Source organism: Rattus norvegicus, chromosome 4, assembly GCF_021556685.1.
Source record: "Rattus norvegicus strain SHRSP/BbbUtx chromosome 4, alternate assembly SHRSP_T2T, whole genome shotgun sequence".
Lineage (NCBI taxonomy): Eukaryota > Metazoa > Chordata > Mammalia > Rodentia > Muridae > Rattus > Rattus norvegicus.
Window position 1 is genome coordinate 14,573,845 of NC_141537.1, and position 25,651 is coordinate 14,599,495.

Here is a 25,651-nt window from a genome sequence, read left to right on the forward strand (position 1 = left end):
GCATGCTCTTCCTATCTCTCCACCCAGACACCATGGCTCTCCTTCTTGTCCCGCCTCCTTGCCATTGCAAGGTTATTCATTTCTCAGTTTCTCTGCTCCACAGAACAGAATTGCGGTTCAGTCCCTGGAGCGCTTCTCACTGGCTTTGTGACCCCACGCAGGTTTGTTTCAGCCATCGCTTGAGTTTTCTTTTCTTTCTATGAAGTCTGGGTTATAATGTCAATTTCATGATGTCATCATAAGCACTGAATGAGGAGTGGACAGTGCATACGTAACATCGTATGTTCTATACAGCAGTATTTCAGGAAATCAAATGTCGACCACTTGAAACAGGATAGAAGGGGTGATTATTAGTTGAAAATCTTTATGTGGGTATTCATTTGGTAAATATTTACTAAATTGGTTTTTCATTATTCATTTAGTTGGTGACTACCTATTGAATATTATTCCCTAAGCACTCTCGTTTATATTTATTCAATAAGAATTCGAGTCCACATGGGTTAGGCCTTTGTAATACAGTGGTAGAAAAGATGGACGTGGCCCCAACCTTGACAGGACTTTCAGCCTTCTTTCTTACTGAAAGCCACTTCTAAGTAAGCAGTTTTTCCCTGAAAGTCCCCTTTGGAGTCCCCAGATTGCTGGCACTTGACATGGCTGAAAATAATGATATCATTTCACTACATTACTGGGTGCTCAGTTCCCATTTTTCTCAAACCTCTACTAAAATGAAACCTGCTGGGCAGAGTTGTTCGGGGCTCTGCACTTCCCTTGCAAGTGGCAATTTGGTTTGAAATTCCACCAACGACAGTACCCAGTGGATCACTGGCCTCCAGGGCAACACATACAACAAAGAAAAAGTTCTTTTTGTCAACCGAATGTTTCCTGGTTTTCAGCCCCAACAAAATTTAGCTCCCAGTGTCTCTCTAACCCTCTCAAGGTTCTTTTCATTGCTCCATTCTGTGTGTTTTATTCCACCGAAACTAAACACCAAAGTCCACAGCAAAAATATGTGAAATATAGGTAATTTTTATAATATTTTAATTCATCAGCAAAGCATCAGATTTAGGTTTATGTAATCTTCCCATAAAATTATAGAAAAACAGCAAGAAGTCCCCACAGGTATAAAGCATTAGATCTGAAACGGGCGGGGGGGGGGCATGCTCATAGTCATATCCTCAGAGGGGGGGAGGGGAGGTGAGGGAGGGGAGGGGGAGGGGAGAAAGAGGAACAGGGACAGGGACAATCCCAGGGAGTACCCTCCATGAAGCTAGCACACCAGCTTTTTTTTTTTTTTTCAGTCAGTTGAATTGTATTCTAAAGGTAGGTGAGTGGGTGGCTGGTGGGTGGATGGATGGTCCCATATCAAATATCTATATGGTCCATAAATTAACAAACAATAGAAATGGTCCGAGACTTAGTATGAAGCACATGTGTTAAACAAAGGGGACAGATTGTAATTCTAAAAGGACAGCCCCATCTGGTACCCAGGAACGCCAGTCTCTGTTAAATAGCAATTGTTTGATTGATATTGGAATGTGAACCCAGTGTCATCAAATTTAATAAAAATTTCACTTACAGCCGAAAACTCAGGTTTTGATGGCAAAACCTAATTTTTTTTTAATGTTGACAATTAATTTTTAAGTTTTCAAAAGTACCATGCACATTGAAAATACATGCAGTGGCTAAGGAGATGGCTTAGTCAGTAAAGTACTTGCAACACAGCCTGAGGATCTGAGTTCAGATCCCAGCACCTACATAAGAAGTGGGGTATAGCAAGAGTGGGGTGTGGCCTATACCTGCAGCACTGGGGGTGGGAGACAAGAACAGCTCTGGGGCACGCAAGCCAGCCAATCTAGCTGAGTTGGTGAACATCAGGTTCAGTGAGAAACTCTATCAAAAAACAGATGGTGGAGAGCAAGTGAGCAAGGTACGTGTGAACCTCTGATCTTCACATGTGCAAGCACACACACACATACACACATGCGAGCACACAGACACATACAGACACATACACACACACCACACACACACAGAGAGACACACACACAGACACACATACAATCAGACACACCACACACACACAGACACACACAGACACATACACAATCACACACACCACACACACACACAGACACACACACAGACACATACAGACACACATACTCACACACATACACACACACTCACACATACACTCACACACACAGACATATACAGACACTCACACACATATATATACTCACACACACAAAGAGACACATACAGACACACACACACATACACACTCACACACCACACACTACACACACACATACACATGCACAGACACAGACACACACACACTTACACACACCACACACACACACTCACACACATACTCACACACACATACAGACACACATACACACATACACATACACACTCACACATACACACACAGACATATACAGACACACACACATACATACACTCACACACACACAGAGACACATACATACATACACACACACTCACACATACACACATACACATACATACACTCACACACACACAGAGACACATACACACACACACTCACACACATGCCCCTACCTCCAGGGTGTTTATATAATTGGCTGCTAATTTGCAATCTTTGCCACAAATCATACCATTTTGACATGAATTTACATGTTTTGAAAGCTATAGATGCTATTTTACTTCCTTTTTCAGATCTGGAAATTTATAAATGGTTAACTTATCCTTAAACTGTCACAGCCAGTTCGTAATAACTGGAAATATGTCACTTCCTTGAAGTGAGGCTATTTATGTTTGCCAGAAAACACATCCATTTTTTTGTAATAATCAACTTAGTGAACTAGAAACAGATGTCTTTGAAGAAGTGTTTTCTAAAGTCTATTCAGATTTTTTCATTTACTTTTATTACTTTGTTTATCAAGGTCAGTATTAAGTAAGAAAAGTTATGATTATCTCATAGTTTTCTCTGCCTTTTCAAAAGCTATGACAAGCAAAAAAACAAAACAAAACAAAAAAAAAAACACTAGGTCTTGATCACAAAAACTAAATTTCCTGGTAAACTGTGTTAAAATTTTAACACCCCCCCTTTTCTGGGGACATTCCAGTGTAATCTGGTGTGTAATTCCCAAGGAGTAAGCTATTTTCGGTCACATGTTAACTGAAGTGTTTGAAGAAATTTAAAAGCCGGCTAACTGGTTCATACTAGGACAGTATCAAAGCTTTTTAACCTCCTAAATGTAATATCTTATAAATAACCATTGAGATAGTAGATTTATTTTCACTCCCCCACTGGGTGTTCGTTGGAATGCAAACACCCAGCTCCTGCGTTTTGCGACTTACTGATCTGGTCCCCAGTCTTCTAAGGTCGTTTACGTGACTCTCAGTCAGAAGTCCTGGAGCTGGATTGTGCTGAGTTGAGGGCTTCGTCTGGGTGGCAAGCTGTCAGGACAGAATATTTGGTTTTTACTCAAAGGCTCCTCCACTTTGAGCTTGTGTGTATATATTCTACATACAATCAACTAATCCATAGTCAATATCAAGTTGATAGCCTTCTCAAGATTTTGTGTGTGTGCGTGCATGCACATACACCTACACACGTGTGCAAGCATACACATATACCTACATCTACACACACACACACACACACACACACACACACACACACACACACACACACACACCATGGTGCTTCTTTGAGTGACTAGCTTAGACTCTTCCACTGATGTCCTCCATGGTCATTTTGACCCAATTCATATAAGTCTGTGGAAAGAGAAAGCCACACACTGTGACTTCCTCCAATGGTGTCCTTGCCCCCTCAAGCCATCCCACAACCCCTAAGCATGCCGACACACGCTGAGTGTGCACTGTGGGTCCCAGATGGCACAGGATCCCCGCCTTCCTTCACAGAGCTTTCCCTCCAGTGAGCACAAACTCACCACATGGGATAAGAGCTCTCACCAAGAACGTATGTGGTACAGAGGCCTCCTCCCTTAAACCTTTCCAGAACTGTGGTGCCAGGCAGTTCTAAAACTCAGCGTATATCAAGTAAACAAAAGTGCCAAATACGTCCAGGCCCAAAAACCTGTACACCCCAAGAATAGCCTCTTGCTTGGGCTGTTGGCTCAGGCCCCTGCTCGTGGGACAAATAATAGAATGAACAAAACTGGACAGCTTCTACACAGTTAGAAGTTAGCAAAAGTTGAAGTAAAGGAAAAAACTCCATTCACGGTAGGTCCAAAATGAGCAAGATACCTGAGAATAAATTTAATTAAAATAAAAGCTTTGTCCAAATGATGCCAGGATGTAAAGGCCTCTGCCAGTGAATTAGCAGGAATGCAACTCGAGTGCCCCATAGTCCATTCCCAAGTTCCATTTCATGCTATTAAAGCAGAAGTTGAAGCTGCAGCTTGGAGGTTTTTGTTCTTTTTTTTTAAGCACGTGCCTGTGATCAGCAGAGAAAGGTATTGTCCACCCCATCTGCCTGCTCGGAGGGAGTGGAGAGTTCTCCAAGTCGCCTTCCAGGCCAAACTCAAGGTTGCAGATGGTCTCCGGCAAAAGCATCTTTCATATAAGAAGGGGGATGGGGTAGCATAACCCCTTGGCTTCCTTTGCTGTGGGGAGCACCTCCGTCCTCCGCCTAAGCCTGCCCAGCCTAGAGCTGGGATGCACTGATGGACATCTCACCCAGCTGAGAGAGAACGCACTCTCAGCACACAAGAGGGGCTCTGAAAGCTGGGCACAGGGGGCAACCACGTCCAGAGATAGAGTCTGTTTTTAATCGGGGTTCGCCCATACTTGCAGGGCAGCCCCTGTCAGTGGCCGTCATCCGAGGCCAGCACAGTAAGCTGAAGTCAGCTGTGCAGTCTTCATTCATTCGTGTTCGTTGCGTGAGTGAGAGCCCAGGCTCCCCTGCACGGCTTTGCGGTCATTCAAGGCCTTTGCAGGTGCAGGGCAGTCAAAGCCTCTGTGTGTGTGCAGGACTCAAATCTCATTGGCCAGAGTCACATAAACAGAAACCCTCCTGGGACTCCTCTTATAGCCGCAGCCTCCACCCGCTCTTCTGTGATTTTGCTTTAATCTAACTCCGCCTTCTCTGACTCCGCTTGGATTGCGCTCTGACCCGATGTGACTGCTGTTTGTGGTGCGAGACTTTTGAGTTCTTTGTGATGCTCCTTGGCTCACGCTGTCAAGTTTTTCATGAAGCGTCTGGGTCGTCTGTCTCACTTCCTGCCTCTCGCTTCCACCGTCCCTGCTGTCATCCCCACCACGGATCCTGGGAGTTGGCATGGGTCTTTTAAACACCTTCTATACAGTAGCAATAAGCTATTCTCGAATGAAATTAGGAAGAAAATTCCACTCACAATAGATTCAAAATGGATAAAATGCCTGAAAATAACTGCAATAAAAATAAATGGTTCTTACAGTTCAATCCCAAATACTTCCTGTGTCACCAGGACAATTGTGAAAGTTTAAAGGATGTCACACTTACTGACGTATACTTAGTCCACTCTGCTATGTACACGCCTTTAACCGATTTTCATTTAACTGTAAAACCACGCTTATCTCCAGGCATTATTTATGTCCCTGGCATCGATACCTTAATGCCTGGGAGGTCCTGTTTGTCTCTTCTGCTCTCCCCTCACATTCCTGTGGAGGGCCACCAAGGGAGAAACCAGACAGCTGGGTGAACACAGCCCAGGCTCTTCCTCCGTGAGCCTTGCCAGCCACAAAGGGAGAGAAGGAGCAGACAAGCTGGCTAGTTTTGTCCAGCCCATTTCTACTCTCCTGGTCTCATCTCAGGTCAACCACTTGTCTCCATCTCTCCCTTTACACTTGCCTTTTGTGACAGAAGTCAGAGTAAAAGCAAATGGATGAACCTGAGATCTCCTGAGTATATTATTGATTTTAAGAAGAAAACTTAAGTCAACAACAATTTAATCAAAGTTAATGAGAGCTTGCAAGATGCCAAACTGTGCTAGAAGTCAAAGGTGAGACCAGCGAGGTTCCTCCCATCACCGAGGAAAGTATGTAACTGAGGCTAATGTGTACCGTAGCAGGTGTGTCTGAACATGTAGGAACAACGGAGAGAAAGAAGTAACATTGCCTGTAAGTTTCACCTGAAAGGAGCCATCAATAGTGACCACTGAGATTGACTTCTTTACTTTTTAAACTACTGGCTTCCTGAGACAGAGGCTGGCCTCGAACTCCTGATCTCTCTGTCTCTACTTTCCAAGTCCTAGGATTAGAGGTCTGTGCCTGGCTTGACTCTCAGGGCATAGTAACACTGTTGAAAACAGAAAAGGGAGGAGAAGAAACAAATCACAGATGAGGCAATCCAACAGTTTGGGAACCGCACTCATTTTTTATTACTACCATAACAAATTATTACAAATTTAGTGGCATAAACACAATTTTACCATCTTATAACTCTGAAGGTCCTAAGCCCAATTTGGGTCGCAGTTGTTTTGCAGACTCTGCTCTTTAAGGGAGGGTATCAGGTCACTTGTACAATTTGGCTCATGACTAACGTCTTCCATGTTCAAAGCCTACAGCGATGGAGTAAAGGCCTGCCTACTTTCCAAACTGGTCCTTCCCTTTCCTTTTTATCCTTCTAACCTACCCAGGAAAGGGTCTCTGCTTCTAAAGACTGACGACAAGACTGGGTTCACTTGGATAATCCACAGTGCTCCCTCTACCATGTTCTTACTCTAACTGCAGGATTCTCTTTGCCCTGGAAAGTAACAAGTACCCATTGCAAGAGTTAGGACATGGGCATCGTGGTGGGAGCATTAGTTTGACTAATGCAGGAACTATGTCATGGCGTGAAATGACCAGTGGACATTAAAGACAGAGAAGAGAGGTTGAGAGGGACAGCAGCTGCTCGATAACAAAGGCCTTGCACACCATGCAATGAAAGCTTGAGTCCTGGGGCCACGGTGAGAATTGTGTCATCTGCTAACTTACAGGACAGGCTCAAGATAGATAAGACCTAAAGCCATGAAAGATAGTTATTGCCACCATCTCAATGAGGAGTGATGAGGCTTTTTGCGTGGCATTATCTGAAACAATCTAGAAGAACATGATCCAATAGGATTTATAGAAGAAATCCCCACAATACAGAAGCTGTGGTTCTTTAGAGGGTGAGGGCCAAATCCTGAAAAACACCAACTTTTAAAGTGAGGGCCACTGAAGGAAGCAGTGTAACGTAACCCTGTGCCCAAGGCTTAGGGAACACCCAGGAAGAGATGGTGGGAAGGCCGTAAGAGTCAGAGGACTGGACAGGCCGCAGCGAGACAGCGTCTTCTGGACAGGACCGGAAAATTGTACCTGGGTGCCCTCAACAAAATGGCTGCTTGCATAAGACCGCACCAGTCAATATTCTAGCATGAGCAGGGAAAGGCTCACAAGGCCCCATTCGTAGTTGAAGGGCAGTCTGTGGTTACTGAAGAAGGAGCATGCATTTTCATTATGGTCAAACCACCTGATGGGTGTCCTATGCCCAGTGCCAGCCCTACCCCATGTGCATGTGGGCTACACCAATTTGACTCGGTCAGTTATATATGAAGAGGAAATGAATTGGAGAAAGGGATGTGGGAAAACATAGGAGGAGTCGGTGGGGCAAGGAGGGTTAGCTACGATCAAATTGCATTGTGCTCATATATGAAATCCTCAACATAAAATTTAAAAAAATGAAAGCCTACTCCTCCCATCCCAAAAATTGCCAGGCATACAAAAAAGCAAGAAAAATTCACCTATCACAAGAATAACTATCCCGTGGGAGAGAGACACAGAGGTAGAAGTGGTAGGTAGAGAGATAAGAGCAGCTGTTATCAATAGTTTATATATTGGGAAAGGGTGAAAGGAAGCATAACAAGAGGGGCGGTGTTTCTCAAAGGTCCCAAATCAGACAACACTCCAGCCTCTGAATGGGGAAGTCACTGAACAGAATATCAAGTAGGTCCCCCAAGGAAGAGGCAGGTAAACAGCAAGTAATGGTAACTACTGTCCCAATCCAACCAAGGGAATACAGAGACGACAAGGACGACCATTAAAGAACCAGGAGAACAAGAAGCCACAGTCAGTACCAATGTGCTGAACAGGCGGTGTGTACCGTGTGTGGAAGGGGGGGGGGCAGAAGAGATGAAAACAGAAGGAAAGAAGTCTCACCACATGGACTGAGGCTCTAGTGGTGGGCTTTCCTGGTTATTTCTGTGTGAGAACAGTGAACAGATTTGTGGGTTGAGGATAATGGTAATAAAATGGCTGCCCGTGGTTAAACATTGATTCGTGAGCTGAAATACAAAATGGTCTGAGGTATCAAGATATTTCACTTATTTTCTTCAATTTTATCATCCTATAAGATGGGACTGACCTGGTTTGTTTTCTGTTGCTGTGATGAACATCTTGACCAAAACACCTTGGGGAGGGGAGGGCTTATTCACCTTACAGGGCACCATCCTAAAGGGCTTGTTTCGCTATCTTTCTTATACAGAACAGAGCTACCTGCATAGGGATTCGCACCGCCCACTGTGGGCTAGGCCCTCTTCTAGCAGTTAGTACAAGCCAGTCTGACCCTGGAAAATTCATCAGTTGAGGATCTCTCTTCCCAGGTGACTCTAGGTTTGTGTCAAGTTGACAAAGACACAAGGTCTGTTTTTTCCCTATCTTTCACTGTTGAATAAACAGACCCACAGATTGACTAGATGCTATTCTGCATTACATAGTTTAAAAGTAGCAGAGCTGGAATTTAAGCCAAAGTCCATGTGTTGTGTGTGTGATGCTGAGCCAACAGGAAGGGAAGGCAGAGACAGATGTCCTAACTGATGACTCCGTGCCTGGGAAGACCTGGGAAGGCATGAGGCAGCCCAGGGAGGTGGATTGGACTCGACCAAGAAGCTTTCTGATGAGGAAGCAGGAATGTGTTGGAAATCGCTCCAAATGCCTGTGCTGTTGACTTCCAGCAGTGAAACAGGGTGGGCCGCAGGGGTGGGGGGGTGAGAGAGATAGAGGAGGAAAGATGTAGACTTTCAAGCTCATGACACATCCAGAAGCATGCCAGGCATTTCCTAAAGGCAGCCAGACCAGCAGAAGCTCCCAGCGAGGCCAGAACACCTTGGACAGAGTCATGGTTCCTGTACACACCCCCACAAACACTAATTATTTCCTCATGCTGACCCCCTTTCAGATCAGGTCACTTGGTAGAAGATCTTTCCTTGGAATGTCTTTAAATTCAACTTTTGACATTTTTCATACTATTCCGTGTCATCCACAAATCGTGAACTCTTGTTAAACTTTTAGCTGCAGAGTAAATGTTTCCTTCAAGTCACAATCACCAACGAGGCGGTTCAGGAACACAAGTCCCTATTGTGCAATCAGATTTGGGAACTTCTGACATTATATTTAACCTTTCGTGTGTACGCGCTCTGACAGTTCGACACTGGCCGTCCCCGAGCTGTGTTTCTTCAATTCTGCATTTTTACAATATGACACACTTGGTTTCTGTGCCCACTTGTACTGTACAGTGTGAAAATATGACCATTTTTTCCACATCTGATACTGTGGGTGAATGAAACACTTTTTATCCACTAGAACTGAGTCCAAAGTTCCCACCCGTGGATGGGAACTTCATGCTGAGTTTGAGCATAAAGATTACTACATATTTATTCGTGTGTGTGTGTGTGTGTGTGTGTGTGTGTGTGTATGTATGTGTGCACATGAAGACCTCAGATCAACATCTAGGGTCTTCCTCGATCACTCTCCTCTGTGTTTTTTTGAGACAGGGCCTCCCGATGAACCAGAGCTTGCTGATTGGCCAGACAGCTCAAAGGTTCTGTATCCCTCAGCCTCCTCAGTGCTGGGATTACAGGTGCACACTGCCATGTGGCTTCTTAAATGGGAACTGTGGATCCAAGTCCTACTTGCTGTGTCTTTGTACCTGTATGCCAAGAACTTTACTGAGTGAGATATCTTCTCAAGCCTGACATTTTAATTTTAAGGACATAAATACGTTTTCTATGGTTTCATTGTTTTCCTCATAAAAGAGGTTTGTTTTCAGTAGGGTAGATGGAAAAAGAGTTTATTTCTTCTTGGACATCTGTGACATAACTTTTGATTTATACAGAAACTTCAAAGACAAATGAAATGTTTTATCCACTGAGCTTTTATGAGTGCATAAGGTGCCAAGGGCCAGTGGAGTGATAAAGATGACTAAGAAGTAAACCTCTCTGGACTTCCTGCTTTATCTGTGGCTGTAAATCGGCCAAGCACCCCGACCCACCTGCCATTAGACTTCCAGCAATTTGCTGTCCAGATGGCACTGCATTAGGAGATACAGCCAAGCTCTGCCCAAGTATTACTCTGGCTGTCTGCCTCTCAGGTCTGACTTACCACGCTCCAGCTTGAAATTCTGCTCTGATTCCCCATTCCTTATAACAGTCATCTCTAGCATGTTTTAAGAGCCTTTAGTTATTAAAAAAAAACAATTGAACCTGTACTTTGCAAAAAAAAATGGAAGGAAGGAAGGGAGAGGTAAGGAAGGAAGGAGAAAGAGAGAGAGAAGGAAAGGGAGGAGAGAGGGAGTGGGAGAGGCATGTATTACAGAGGGTCACATGCACACATTTAGAGCCCAGAGGACATTTCAGCGTGGCAGTTTGGATCTTCCGGTTCTCTGTTCCTCCACACAGTAAAATCAGACTGTGCTACACGAGGAACCAACCTTCTGACTCAAGGTAGTTCAGCTTCCCTCCCCACAGCACCAGTTCTGAAACTGGCCTTTTTCTTGACATTTTCTGGCTTCTTTTGGCGGAAAATTACATTGAAGAGTACACTGTGGATGTTCAGAGGTATTTGTGGCTAATGTAGCATTTTTACTAGACCTGTACAAAGGTAGGATTTAAAAATAATGGTAATGAATTTATATGTTCATTTGTTTGTTTGTTTCCAAGACAGAGCTTCTCTGTGTAGTTCTGGCTGTCCTAGAACTCACTCTGTAGACCAGGCTGGCCTCAGACTCACAGAGATCTTCCTGCCTCTGCCTCTTCAGTGCTGAGATTAAAGGCAAGGGACTCTGCCACCTGGCACATACTTGATTTTTGATTTTTAATTCAACCATACTATTTTCTAGGATTTTTCCGGTTAGGATTCACATCACAAAGACATACACTCCACTGAATTTTAGTGTCTGTAAAGAGTTGTATTATCAGCATGCTCTAATCTTAGAATATTTCCACTACACCAAAAATAAATGTCATGTCTCTTTACACACTACTCCTTCTCTTGGTGTCCATATGTACATCTAAATCCATTTCATTTGAGTAGATTCGCCTGTGTGAGATGAACACAGATATGTCCTTTGGTGCCTGGGTCTTTTATAATCTTTTTTTTTCTTTTTTCTTTTTTTTTTTTTCGGAGCTGGGGACCGAACAGGGCCTTGCGCTTGCTAGGCAAGCGCTCTACCACTGAGCTAAATCTCCAACCCCGTCTTTTATAATCTTAATGAGTGCAAGCTCATCCTTGCTGTAGCAGGTATCAGGACCCCCTTTAAAATTGTAATAGTATTACATTGTACGGTTATTCATCTCATTTTTCCATTCATTCATCAATTAATGGGCATATCAGATATTCTTTTTTAAGATTTTCTCAAATTCTGTGTCTATGAGTGTTGGCCCTTATGTTTATGTGTGTACCATGTGTATCCGGTGCCCACAGAAGCCAGAGAAGGATGTCGGGCATCGAGGAACTGGAGTTACAGGTTATTGTGTATAATGGTGTAGGTGCTGGGAACCGAACCTGAGTCCTCTCGTAAGAGCAGAAAGTGTTCTTAACCACTGACGCATCTCCCCAGCCCCTAAATTGTTTCTTCTGAAACTACTGTAAAGGCCGCTGCCATAAACATTTGTGCTCCAGGTTGTACATGAGCCCATGCTCTTCTGTTGGCTTGGGTACACGTCCGCTGTTTGGTGTGCATTTGAGTTACTATGGCATAGCATGGCTCTTCAGCCCGGACAACTTGCCCTAGTCTTTCATACAAGGCAGATCCGCCTGCAACCATTCTCTCCCTTTTGGTTTAGCTTGGAATGGCTTTGCGTTCCCTTCACTTTCGAAAGCCACTTTTGATAGAGAACTTGTTTTTGTTTTTATTTGTTTAAATTGCTCTGAATATGTCATCTCTACAGTTCACCAGCTTCTATTGTTCTGGTTCGAGGCCACTTGAACTTGGTCCCCTTGTTCATAATGAGCTACATTTACATTTTGTTTGCTTTTCCTGTTGCTTTCAAGGCTTTCCTCCCTACCTTTGACTTTCAGCATCCTGGCGATGCGTGTGGATAAGTACCGGCATCCACTGCGGGGTTCCCGGGGCTCTTTTCCAACCTCTTGCGTTGGATTGTCCAGTGTTCTTTCCATGGTCTGCCTGTACCAGCATCGCGGAGCACTCAGTCCCCTCCTGTGGTCTCCATCATTGTTGACAGCATTCTGGGGCGAGGATATGTATGTGAAATCAAAGCTGTATTATATTTAAGGTGACACATGAATATATCTCAGGATATTTAGAAATAAGTACTAAGAAAAGAGCCTTCTCAAAGGTCTTTAAAAACCTGCTCACCACATTTTACCCATTGGTTTATAAAACAAGAGCTGCGGGTTTATAAAACTCAGGCCAGGCCCTCATGAAAGACTTCCAGCACTGTCATGAGGAACTGGCTCATGGTGTGTCTAACATTTTCTCAGAGATATCAGGCAAGGGGCATGACTTTGGATTACTTTTCAAAACTGGACCACTGAAGTTCAAGTCCTGATGGTTTTAACTAAAATCTTGGTGAGGTTCTTTCACTAAACTTTTGTTTCAGATGGGAAAAATGACCCCTGACTGCCAGGGTAGTTCCGAGAGCGAAGTGGCTTGTGTACAGCTCTTGCTTGGTGATTGCCTTCTCTCGACTGACGAGCAGCTGCCCTGGTAGTCCACACCGTTCAAAATGTTTGCTTGCCCTAGAAACGTGCTTTTAGAACAAGAAGATATTTATTTCTTTGAGTTTCTGGATGAAAAAAATCATAGCCTAGCGAGGTTTAAAGACTTGCTCAGAGACAAAGATCTTACAAGAGACAGGCTGGGATACCGTCTGAACACCCAGCAGCTTTTGGAAGGGAACGCACGGCTGCACCTGATGTCCTCTTCCTAATGCTTAGCTGAAAGATTTTAGAAGACAGATATGAGTCCCTCTCCTCTCCTGCACAGGCCTTTGCACAGTGATGGCTAACGGTCATCTATCTTGTCTCTGCTAGCTGCACACCAGCGGAAAGCTTCCTGGAACCAGGATGGCGGAGCTGAAAGCCAAGTACACCTTGCTACATGACACAGTGGTGAGGTATGCCCTTTGCCAGCGAGGAGACACCTTTTATCGTCTCTGCGTTTCTTCCTTATAACAGGTGGGACCTGTCTGCATTTGTCTTCCCTCCAAATGTGGAGACCAGGGCAAAGGTCAGAGTTCAGGCGGTTTTAGAAATCACTGGAGAAGATGTTGTGAATGTGTAGGGAAGGGAGACTGAAAAGACGGAATCAAGGTGGGGCGGGGTCATCTGCGGCTCACGCTGCGGGCAACGGGGGCCCAGTCTCATGGACTTCTGACCACAGAACAATCTCCACTCTGCCACCAGGAAGCAGGCCAGGGTCCTCGTCCGTTTGCCCCACTCCTTAGGAATTGCTCCTGGAGAAAGGAGCTCTTGAACCTTGAGATGAGAAACAAGTGCAGTCCTCGAGCAGAGGCTTGTGGGTACTGATGGATGACTATGTACTGGGAAGATACTTTGGACAAGAGGGCCCCTCCCCAACCATCATTCAGAAGTGTAGACTCTGTGACAGCTTAAGTCTAAGTCAGGAGCAGGTCAGAGGCCTGGCCATCCACAGAATAAGTCGTCAGCTTTGCTCAGAGTTTCTGTGCACTGAAGCCATTTCTCTTTAGTGACAAATTACCAACGCAGGACCCAAACCACGTAGTGATATCTTCTGCTTCCAGCTTGTGTTGTGAAACATCACTTCCCCTCTGCTGCTCACATTTTGCCTCCTCCTGACCCTTTACTTACTTTTCTACCCACCACAAAACCCACCACTCTCTCTCTCTCTCTCTCTCAAGCCCACAGGGAAAGCACAGCGAAGCCGACGCTAGGCTTTTGCTGCTAGGGCTGCAGGCAGATGTGGGATGGAAGTGCCGAACCCACGTTGAGTTTTCCACAAGACTACATTAGAAGTTAAATTCTCTTCCCCTGACACTGTATGCCACAGGAGCACGCATGTAAACCACCGCTTGTGTTCCGGCTGGAAGCTGACTTCTGTGCTGCCCTCCTCTCCATGAGGAAGAACTCTAGGGCCTAGAGAGCTGTGGCTGTAGGGAGCCCAGGTCATGCCAGATGAGCAGTGTGTTAACACACAAGAGCACTGAAGCGGAAGAGAGAAAGTCCCATTTCCACTCCGGAAATCGGAGGTGCTCTCACCAGCACTGCTCTGCCTGCTCCCTGGCACCTACGTAGTTCCTGGAACATATTAGGTTCCAATAAATGTTTGGCTGGATGCCACTAAACACATGACACAGTAAGGCGTGAGAACATAGGGGAAGCCTGTCGCCTCAGCTGAATCAGCCTGGATCCGGTTATGGGACATCTTGGAAAATGAGCTGAAACCTAGAGATTTTTCTTGGTAAGAACATGTAATAGGATACGCACATAGAAGGAGGGTGTTGACTTTAAAACAGAATAGCAAAGGCCTGCCTATGGCTGCTGGGTGTGGGATCACTAATGTGAGGGATTCTAAGGTGGATAACCACGTCCACTACAAGTTGGGATCCAGTTCTAGCTCATAGCATACAGGAGTTCTAGAATATCCTTGGGGATCGGTCAAGTATAACTTCTCTCATCTATCCAGATCTGCCTATAGCAGCTACTTCCCTGACCAGGGACAAGGTCACAGAATATAGCTGGGCTGGTAGGAACACTCTCTTCTGTGGTAGACAAGACTAGGTCTAACCAAGCATCAGGGCAGGCTTGAAAGCTAATTAATGTCCTATTTTATGGGAGAACTTTCCTAGTTTCCCACTCACGGCTGTTAGAAGAGTGCTTAATGCCTTAGTTCTATAATGAGCAAAGATCTTGGTGCAGTCTTACTTAGAGAATTAAAAGCATCAAAAAAAAAGGGGGTTGCTGGGGTATTTAAGGGGCCCACTTTCTTTTCTTTATTTACCCCTTTCTTGGGAACCCTGGTCTTTCTTCAAAGTCAGAGGGAGGGGACTATCCTATTGCTTTGGATTACTTCCTCCTTGCCCCTGCTCTGGGCCTGGGGACCTCTGGAGAAACTTATGAGCATGCATTGCGGCTGACTGCATACATCTCCCAGCCAGAGGGTGGAGTGAGCCTCCACCTTGTCTGCGCTGAGACCTTAGCTCCATGTATGACTGAATCAAACTGAATCCAGGAGTGGGAACAGCTGCAATATGCTCCCATCCTATCCCCAAATCCTCTCTGGAATATGGGGGAGGGGTGTCCTGAAAGCTCGAACCCCCCCCCCCGTCAATATCTTTGTAATCCAGCACGCAGGAGTCTGAGGTGCAGCTACTGGAGAATGCCAAGCGCTTCACAGAGCAGATCCAGCAGCAGCAGGTCCGTCTGCAGGAAGCTGATGACTTTCCCAATGTCTTCACCACTGAGGTCAGCAAACTTCGGGAGCAGCTGCTCAAGTACCAAAATGAATACACTGCAGTTCAAGAAAGGGAGTACCACACTCAGTACAGATTGAACAGGTGAGGACCGGGTGCCCTGGGGACAGCTCCCCTGCAGGTGCAGGCTGACCAGGTGAGGACCCAGATCCCTGAAATCCGTTTCACTGTCCCACTGTGGATACAGGCTGACTAGCTGAGTTCCCTGCTTGCTGGCAATAGGCTGTTTCCATGTGACTTTTTGGGAGAGCATTTGGGTATAAGGAGTCTGAGCTAACCACTACAAGCCCAGTTAGTTTTCCTCATGGTTCCCTGCACTAAAGCATCACACAAGTGCTGGACATAGAACTCTTGGAAACTGAAATCCCTGACATGTTTTGAGCTTCAGAAACTACTGGGGGGAAAACAGAGCAAGGACTTGGCACCTCCTTGCTCCCCTGCCTCTTTTGTCTCTGTATCTGTCATCCTGTCCCCTGGATAGTGGTGGCTCCTGACTATACCCCATCATGCTGCTAGGCACCTAGGTCATATCTCCCCCACTTTACCTTCTAACACGGCAGCCACAGGATCCTGTAAGTTAACCTTTGTCTCCTCTTACTAAAGAAAAGGTGACACCCTCACAGAAGATCCATTGGCTTATTCAGACCTAGAGGGGAGTCACTTAGTGAAGCAAAGCAGGGACCAGTGGGAGGGTGAACTTTTCCCCAAATCCATGTCCTGTTTCCATGAAGTTCGGCTTGCCCCACTGCATGGTGACTGTAATTTTGAGTTGTGGTGTGCTGGGCGCTGCGTCTGGGTACTGGGAAGAAAGTCGAACCTGCCCTCCTAGAATCTGTTGCTATTTAAGGTGGCAGCGTTTTGGCTATTTTTAACAGTATGTAGACTTCAGACAGTGCAAACACAATTCAGCCCTGCGTGGAGACAACAAATGCCTGAGCAGCTTCCAGAAAACCATGTGGACCCCGGATCTTGAGATCTTTCCTTGTTGCTTAAGTTTTTCAACTGAGGGTTAGATAAAGGAAGCAGTTTAAATGAACAGAATTCTATTCAGAAAGAAAAAAAGTCAGGCAGCTTTTCTCTGTGTGTCCTTCAGTGTAAACTTGTTCAAACTCTCCAGATAGAACTATAAAAGGAAAGCAGCTGTTTCCACGAGCACTCTTTCCAGCCGAAGAGACAATGAAACTAAAACAATTGGGGCTTGTTCATTAGTCTTGCAAATAGGAATTCGTGACATTTTGTGAAAGGGTACGGAACACATAAGTCAGCTGGTTTTTAAATTGTTTAAAATTTCCAAGTATTCCTGCCAAGAAAGGAGAATTGGGGGGGGGTGCGCTTTTTAGGTATAGACAGGCAAACCGTCCTCCCCCCACCCCCAGCTCCTTAGGATGCTGTGTTACCACTCACGCCGAATGAGAACAGCCAAAAGCATGTGGTACCTTAGGCTGAGCAGACCCCCTTGTATCCTCAAATATCAACGGCTCTGGAATTAATAAGCTCATTTCCATAAAGACAATTTTGTTAGCACAGGGAATTCCAGGCAAGAATAATGGGCTGTGTTTGCTCCGTTGCCTTCACACTTGATAGTCCATGGTACAGAAATAAATCCACTCAACACGCCCGGGGAAAAAGTAGGCATTTCCACCCATAGATAAAAATAAGCAAAGCCAAGGAGAGAAAGCTATTCATCCAAGCATACAGACGATGTTTGTCAGTTCAGCACAGTAAGCTCTCATTATACACCTAACAATACCAAGTGCCCAACACCCCCACCCCAGCATCTTCAGGAACGTCTGAGTCACTGGCCACTGACAAGAGCAACATCAGGTTGCTTCTCTTTTGGCTGCTCTCCTCCTGGCTGCTGCCACTGCCAGCTCCTCCTCCTCCTCCTCCTCCTCCTCCTCCTCCTCCTCCTCCTCCTCCTCCTCCTCCTCCTCCTCCTCTTCCTCCTCCTCCTCCTCCTCATCTGCCGCTTTCCTTTTCTTATACTGTTTGCGACAGCGTCTCACTAAGTAGTCCAGGATGGCCTCAAAGACACAAAGATCCCCCTGCCTCTGCCTCTGCCTCTGCCTCTGCCTCTGCCTCTGCCTCTGCCTCTGCCTCTGCCTCTGCCTCTGCCTCTGCCTCTGCCTCTGCCTCTGCCTCTGCCTCTGCCTCTGCCTCTGCCTCTGCCTCTGCCTCTGCCTCTGCCTCTGCCTCTGCCTCTGCCTCTGCCTCTGCCTCTGCCTCTGCCTCTGCCTCTGCCTCTGCCTCTGCCTCTGCCTCTGCCTCTGCCTCTGCCTCTGCCTCTGCCTCTGCCTCTGCCTCTGCCTCTGCCTCTGCCTCTGCCTCTGCCTCTGGCCCAACAACCGTTTTCACATAGAATAAGCTTTTTAATAGATGCTAATGGTCAGTAACTTGTTTTGATTTAGTTAATAATTAAATCTGTGTTACACAGGTTTAGTTTAGGGCTCATACTCACAGCTGATCTTTTGGTAAATACACTTCAGGAAGAAAATGTGTACCATGTTTAAGTGAGCTAAGTAAATATAGGTAAATAGGTAGTTAAACTCATGCTGCAGGGAGCTTATTTTGCAACCAAGGAAGTCGTTAATTTTCTAAAAGCTTTCTCTGATAAAAAGTTCCAATATGTTCTCCAATGTTCCCCTTTTCTGTTGCCTTTTGAGTCTCCCTGGTTTCCAGTAATCCCTAAAATTTGGGCAGTCGGTACAATGTGTCTCTCAGTCTGACTCTGACATATTCTGGCAAGCCTTGGTCAGTTGGGGAAGCGAGGCTGTGACTGATCAGTGACCTTCCTCATGGTATAGACTGGGAGAGCTCTGACACTTGAGCCGGGCATGTGCAGGGATGTCCTGGCGTCTGGGTGACTCAGTTCCAGTGACTAGTGATTGCAGCCGTCAGGCAGGCTTGCTCAGTTAGGAGAGGACAAGGGTGAGGAACCATAACTCTCCCCTCTGGTCTCAGCAAAGACCTTTTCTGAATCGCTGCTTTGATGTCCCGTTGTACCTGACCAATCTATCTCCTGTTCTTGCCCAAAGAATCAGAAGTGATGTTTATAAACGCTAATTTATTATAGGAGTAATGTGTTCCATTGTGGCGTTTTCATGCAAACGTATCATTATACTTTGTCTTAGTCCTGTGTCCTATGTCCCTCGCCCTCAGTGAGGTGATTTTAGCAACACCAGTAGAGTCCTTGAGAGAGAAGAGATGACACAGCGTGAGCAGCCTTGCTCATTGAGAACACACAGCTCAAAACTAACCAGTCTTTCTAGAGCAGGTTTTAGAAATGTTCCTCAGATGAATCCTTAAGTAACAGGAAGAGAAGCATCTGAGATTATCAGCTAGAAGGCAGACGAGTCCCAGAACCAAGGGCTATGATTTCTGCCCCTCACCAAGGCAAGCCCCCTAAAGCCCCCCTATGTGAATGTTTTACAAGCTACCTGTGTGGTTTTGTTTCAAGTTGGAACTTAGTAACAGTTGGTCTCTTAATCTTAGCTCTGGCTTCGTCCTAGACACATCCAAGGATTCCCTCAAGGTCAACCAGACCTTGATGCTAAAATTTGAGCATACCAAGAACAGGAACACGGTGCCCCTCTCCAGCTTTGGAAAGTCTGCACTACGAGATGGTTATGAGATCACTTCAGAAACCCACCTTCACTCACCAACTGCACTGTCAGGCACCGTACTTTATCCCTGTTCTTGTGCTCCTGAAAACCATAAATGTCCATGGCTTGGTTTCTGTTAGGGCAATTTTGATGCAGAAAATTGATACTAAGGAACTTTGATATTGAAGCCTCCTTCAGTGTGGAAGGTGTAAGAAAAATTAGATTGAATATGAGATTAAGAGCTAATATGTACTCTAATATGTGGCATGTATTACCATATCCAAAAAAAAAAAAAACCAAAACTAATCTTGTCCCGGTAATGCCATACAAAAATGAAAATAAAAAAAAAAAAACAGATGAAATGTAATCTGTCAACATTGTGACATTATTTATAAATGTAAGCAATTGAAACTCATCTGAAGTTTTGAAAGGCTGTCTGTCTTTTAGCAAGTTGTATTCCTGAGGTGCCTGGAGCCAACTCTTGATTCCCCCTACCTGTCGCAGCCAGGACTGTACTGAGGGAAAGTACTTACCTCTTGTTTTTATTTGTATAACATTGCAGAAGTGTGGCTATAGAAGTGTGTGTACAGTTCCTGCATACAGCAGGCCGGGTGTGTGAGCAACAATACTTAGGAGTATTTTATGGTAGTATATACTCCCCATAGGAAAGCTCGAGAATAGCTAGTCAATTACTAGTTGTGGAATCTGTCTAGCCACTAGGAAAATATTATAGTGAATTCGATAAAAATAAACTCAGCCATGCATATGTAGTTAATAGAATTTTACTAAGGATGCATGGAAGAATGAAATGACCTTCTGTAGTACACAGTGTTGAAAGTTCATGATCTTTGGGAGTAGAAGCATGCACCTCTCAAAGGAAATAAAAGTCTGTGTTCCTTAAAGGGGAAATTCTGTAATAGAAATGCAACTAGTATTAACAGTCCTACATAATTAACTATTCTGTGTTTGTTCAAAAAAACCCACCATTTTATATTTATTTAAAGAGACGACTACAAACCTCTGTCTTGGCTTCCTGTTACCATTGTTTCCTTCATCCTCAATGGCTGGCAGCACTCGACCACCCCCTGGTGGCAGCATGCCCAAAGTGGTGTGTCAGTGTAGGGGAAAGGTAATTCTAAGGGCCAAGCCATGCGTACTGAACTCTGAACAATTCAGCTGGAATCTGCGCTCAGAAGAACTCGTTTATATCAGGTTCTATCTGACGGACATCATGAGACCATCATCACTGTACATCATGACCGATGAAGACCATCATCACTGTACATCATGACCGATGAAGACCATCATCACTGTACATCATGACCGATGAAGACCATCATCACTGTACATCATGACCGATGAAGACCATCATCACTGTACATCATGACCGATGAAGACCATCATCACTGTACATCATGACCAATGAAATATGCTAGAATGAAACCCGGTGCACACACGTATGCATGCCTTGGCTCCTTGTTCCTGGGTCTGCTGACTGGTGGGATCTGCTTGATACAGCACACCACAGAGTTCCACTTGCCGCTAACCTCATCACATAGTTCAATCTTCAGTGTTTGAAACTTTGAGCTGAGAAAATTTGGGGGAAAATGTCAAAGGCACTTGATGATTAAGTGCACAATTTTGTTTTTTAAAAAAATCTGTGCAAAATAGAACTCAAAATACGATTGTTGAGAGAAGGAAGTACATGAGTGTATCAACCTGTTGTTACTTAATTTAGAACGTTGTGTCTAATCCCAGTGAAGCAGTATCTAAAGTCTCCATTGTGTACTGTGTCACCTCACTTCAGTGGCCAAAATGAAAGGCCAAGGACTCTTGCCTTCTGTGTCATTCACATCAACAGGAAATCAGCTGCCTGTCCCCATTCTCCACCTGTACTTGCTAGTATTTTTTACTGATTTTTGTTTATTAATCTCAAGGTCACGGTCGATATTTAAAAACAAATGTCTTAGACCCGTCAGTTATGTCCTACGGGAATTCATCAAGACCCTTGCTGACTTTCTGCTTTTGTCTGCGCAACTTGGAGGGAGGTGTGTTCAAGTCTTGAACCGTAATCGGAGATCATTTCTTTGAATCCAAAATCTGGGGTTGGAAACTCCCGGGTGTTCAAAAAGTTTCTGAATTTGAGACATTTCAGATGTTGGACTTTCAGATTAAAGACACTCAAACTGGTACGGCGGCCACTGCACGGTGGTCTGCCCTCCACCTCCTTTTAACTTGCAGGTTTGTAGAATGGGTTTCTGTGGCTGAAGAGAACTCTCCGTTCTTCCAGAGGACCCACGTGGAGTTGGAAGCACCCACATTGGTGTCCCACAACTGTGTATAAACTCTAGCTCTACCTGTAGAGAAACCCTCATCATCCTCCCACAGACACCCACGCACATACATGTGCATGCAAACATGCATACACACAGAGACACAGAGACACAGACGCTTGTACATATACACAAATTAAATGAATATTTAAAACTAGTTTCTTGTAGACAATCTATGTATACAGGATCTATTATTTTATCCATTCTTACAACCTGTGTTTTCATTGTCATTTAAGGTGATTATTGATATGGCTGAGTTAACATTTGTACTGATTAATCCTCATTGTCAACCTGACTGGATTCAGAATCACCTAGGAGACACCCCTGAGGCTGTGATGTGATGCTGTTTCTCAAGAGGTGTAACTGCTCTCGTGGTTTTTGAAAGGGGCCGGATGTTGTCCTAGCCCTTGCTTCTCTGTGGATGCCACGTGCTTTTCCTCCAATTTTTATACAATCTTATTTTCTCTTATATTTTTTCCTGTAATTTCCTTTTGATAGTTTTAAGGTGCATTCGTGTTGCCTAATGGGTTCTTCAAGCTTTCCAGGTCTGTAATTTATTTTCTAACATGAATATAAGGGAATTTCCAGTCATTATGACTTGGAATATATTTCAGTTCACCCGCCCCCTTCTCTTTTTCCTCTGATATTCCCATTATGTACATACCATGCCTCCATAGTTGCCCAAAGTTAGGTTTCTTTCAGTGTTTTTTCTCTTACTTTTGAGGTTTTTATTGAGATTTCCTCAAACTCAGTGGTTCCTTCTCGGCCATGTGTGTCCATTCTGCGGATGTCCCGTGACAGGCACTCTTTGCTTTTGTTGCAGTGTTCTTAATTCCTGGTATATCCTTGCATTTTCCCCTGGACTTGCCATGTCTCTGCTTGTATTACCCCTCCAGTCTTGTATTATGTGCTATTTATCAATTGGAACTCCCAATCTACTAATTAAAGTTGTTTTAAACATGGAGCTTGGTAACCCAAGCATTCTTGGTAACCCAAGTGATTCTAGGTGCTTCGAATCTGGCTGTGTTCTCTTGCTGAGCAGACACAATATGCCATGGAGAAGGAGCTCCTATAAGAAGACTGTAGCAGGTGATGGCACTGGTTGGAGGAAGGGAAGCGTTAGCTAACCCTGTGATCAGGTGTCAGTGTTTGAGTGGGCCCTGGGCCCTGGGCTGCGAACTCCGCAGATGCTCTCCCGTCCACTCTAGCCCTTCTTGGGACAGGCAGGGCAGTACCACTTGGACTTATTTTCCGTCTTTTACTCGGAAAGTCAGAGCCAAGTAGACTTGGGTGTTTTACTTCTCCCAGGCTGCTCAGCTGCTGATAAAACCCTCCAAGTTTACCCTGAAGACCAGCAGGGAGAAATCCAAATATTTTGAACTTGCTGATGAGGGTTCAGAGAAAGCTTGTAAAGGTAAACGAGCTGCTCATGGTCTTCCTGGCTCACCCTCTCGCTACACATTCGTGGATCTCATCCCACACAGCTCGCTGAAACTGAGACCCAGCTAAGTGGTCAGGTCTCCAGGTCCCAACAGGGGCGCACCAGATCGCAATGCAAAGGTGCTGAGACCGTAAACCAGCCTTCGAGCCATAGCTGCCAGAGACTGGCTGCATCTTTTGACCTGAGCTGAACCATGTCTACTAAAGCCAAAATATCAACTGTTTTCATGGGCTCTGAGTAACGCCCAGAATCCCATCGCATAGCCATTCAATGAGGTTTCCACATGTGAAGGGCCAGGCAAAGCTCTGCTTGCCTGGGAAGAGACAGCAGAGATCAGCCTGCATGCTGCAGGTTCCCGAATTGAGTGACGAGAAGATCCTCCTGCAGCTTCTGCAGGCACACACCAACAAGCAACACCAAACAAGACTAATGGACAAACAGAAGTCGCAGAAGCCACAGCTTACAAAGAACATCTCTCCATGGCATTTAAGTGTTTCCAGCTGTTTCAGTTTTCACTACAAAAGTAAGCCCCAAAATACAGTCCTAGATGTTGCCAAATAGAATACCTCCAAGTTGTTCGTGTAAGAATTCTAGAACTGAGGAATACAATAACTGAAAATCTTAACAATCCACCGATGGGTGAACCGAGGTTGAAAGTAAGAAAAGTCAGTGACTCCAAGACAAATAGAAAATACTCTGTCTGGAAAGCAGAGAGGGTAAAGGGAGAGAACCCGAGAGTCCCACGGGATAATAGCAGAAGGCTCTAACCCTGAGAAAGAGGCCAGAAGTGGAGAAGACTCAAGAGTGGTTTCCAAGCTTGTGCACTTGGAAATGGGATGGGGTGGAAAGTGTGAGGCTTCAGAGGAGGACAAATGGACTTTAACTGGGAAAGCCTGGCTTTGTCTCCTAAGAGCTGAGAAGTGAAACCTTGGCACTCCAGTGAAGTTCCGCCTGGAGATACTGACTCGGAAGTCATTGCTTCTCACTGGAAATTTGGAAACAGAAGGGGGAATAAAATCGTTAGGTCCCAGTGCGGCCAAGCCACAATGGGACATAAATGTTACTGAGGCTGCAGAGTAACATGAAAGTGTGTTTCTGACCTGGTGTGACGGCCCATCCCTTTAATCCCAGCACTCAGGAGGCAGAGGCAGGTGGGTCTCTGTGAGTTCAAGGCCAGCCTGGACTGTGTAGCAAGGTGATTATTATTATTATTATTATTATTATTATTATGTTATTTATTTACATCCCTCCTGGTCCCCCCTCACAGAGTTCTCCCCTCACACCTTCCTCTTCACCTCTGAGGGGGTGCCCTCCCTAGGATACCTAGGTATCCTCTCACCCTGGGACATCTCTACAGGATTAGGTGCATCCTCTCCCGCTGAGGTTAGACAAGGCCACCTCTGCTACATCTGTGCCAGGGGCTTTGGACCGGCCCATGTACGCTCTTTGGTTGGGAATGGCCCTACTTTTTTACTACACTTGATCTTAGCCAAAAGGCCGAGAAGCGATGGCCCTACTTTTTTAAAGATGTATTTATTTATTTATTATATATAAGTACACTCTAGCTGTCTTCAGACACACCAGAGAGCATCGGATCGCATTACAGATGGTCGTGAGCCACCATATGGTTGCTGGAATTTGAACTCAGATCCTCTGGAAGAGCAGACAAAGCTCTTAACCTCTTTCTCCAGCCCCAAGCAGTGGCCTTATTTTTTTAAAAAAAAGTGTGTTTCTACATTCTGACATAGTTCAGTGAAAGTGAAACAGCCCCCACCCTGCATGCTTGCCAAGTGGTTTCCATTCAGTGTGGCTGGGAAGACAGGTGACATTGACCTTCCATTTTCCCCAGTCCAAATGCAAGGGAAGCTATAAATTCCTATGTATTCAGGAAGGGAAAAGGGTATAACACATAAAAAGTGTGTTTGTCACCAGGGCTAAAGACAGAGCATGAACTTAGCTGAATGACCACGAGGTAGACGTGTATAGTTGAGCATGATTTCATACAGAGCCGTTATGATTTGGGATGGAAACAATGCTGAAAAGCATCGATCTCAAGTATCCCCATGCAATATCCACCGGAAACACATCCTTCCTCGAGTGTCCAGGTGCCAAGGACCTCTGCTAGGTTTCTTCTGCTCCATGGCTCTATGTCTCCCTTGGTGGTGCTTCTCTGTAATACCATCCCTAAGGAATACAAATGTCATGTAAAACGTGGGAGCTCTTGGGATGTCCCCTCTTGTCAGCTGTGAACATCTGCAGGGTCTTCCCTTCATAATGTCAATGGTAGTTTTCCAACTCGGATGTAAATAACGTGAAGCAATGGGTCATCTCTGGGCAGCTCTACTCCCCTGGGTGCCTCTTTATCCTCATTTAGTACACAAATTATGTATTTCAAAGAGTGAAAATAGGGACTGGACCAACTTCAGGCATCTAATCGATTCCTGCTACTGATTATTGAGTGTCAACTGTTTTCTAGCAATGGTGGTGCGGAGTAAGCAGAGCAAAGTCTCTGTCCTTGCAAAGCTAGTGCATGACAAAATACCAGGCATCGAGGAGCACTAT

General features: G+C 45.1%; 1 protein-coding gene and 1 long non-coding RNA gene across 12 annotated transcripts in view; one reads left to right on the top strand and one right to left on the bottom strand.

The window, feature by feature from the left end:
* The window catches only part of Ccdc146 (coiled-coil domain containing 146), a 144,842-nt gene that overhangs the window by 67,642 nt on the left and 51,549 nt on the right, over positions 1–25,651 (top strand). For 7 of the 11 annotated variants that reach the window (NM_001025044.1, XM_087658550.1, XM_087658551.1 and 4 more), the window contains 2 exon segments: positions 13,294–13,376; positions 15,588–15,797. In NM_001025044.1, the coding sequence (NP_001020215.1) occupies positions 13,294–13,376; positions 15,588–15,797 (293 nt within the window). 11 annotated transcript variants of the gene reach the window in all.
* LOC147994695 (uncharacterized) lies at positions 1,296–12,708 on the bottom strand. The gene is made up of 4 exons (XR_015686317.1): positions 12,617–12,708; positions 12,306–12,486; positions 3,355–3,453; positions 1,296–1,890 (listed from the first exon to the last, which is right to left on the bottom strand). It is a non-coding gene; the product is annotated as an uncharacterized LOC147994695 (long non-coding RNA).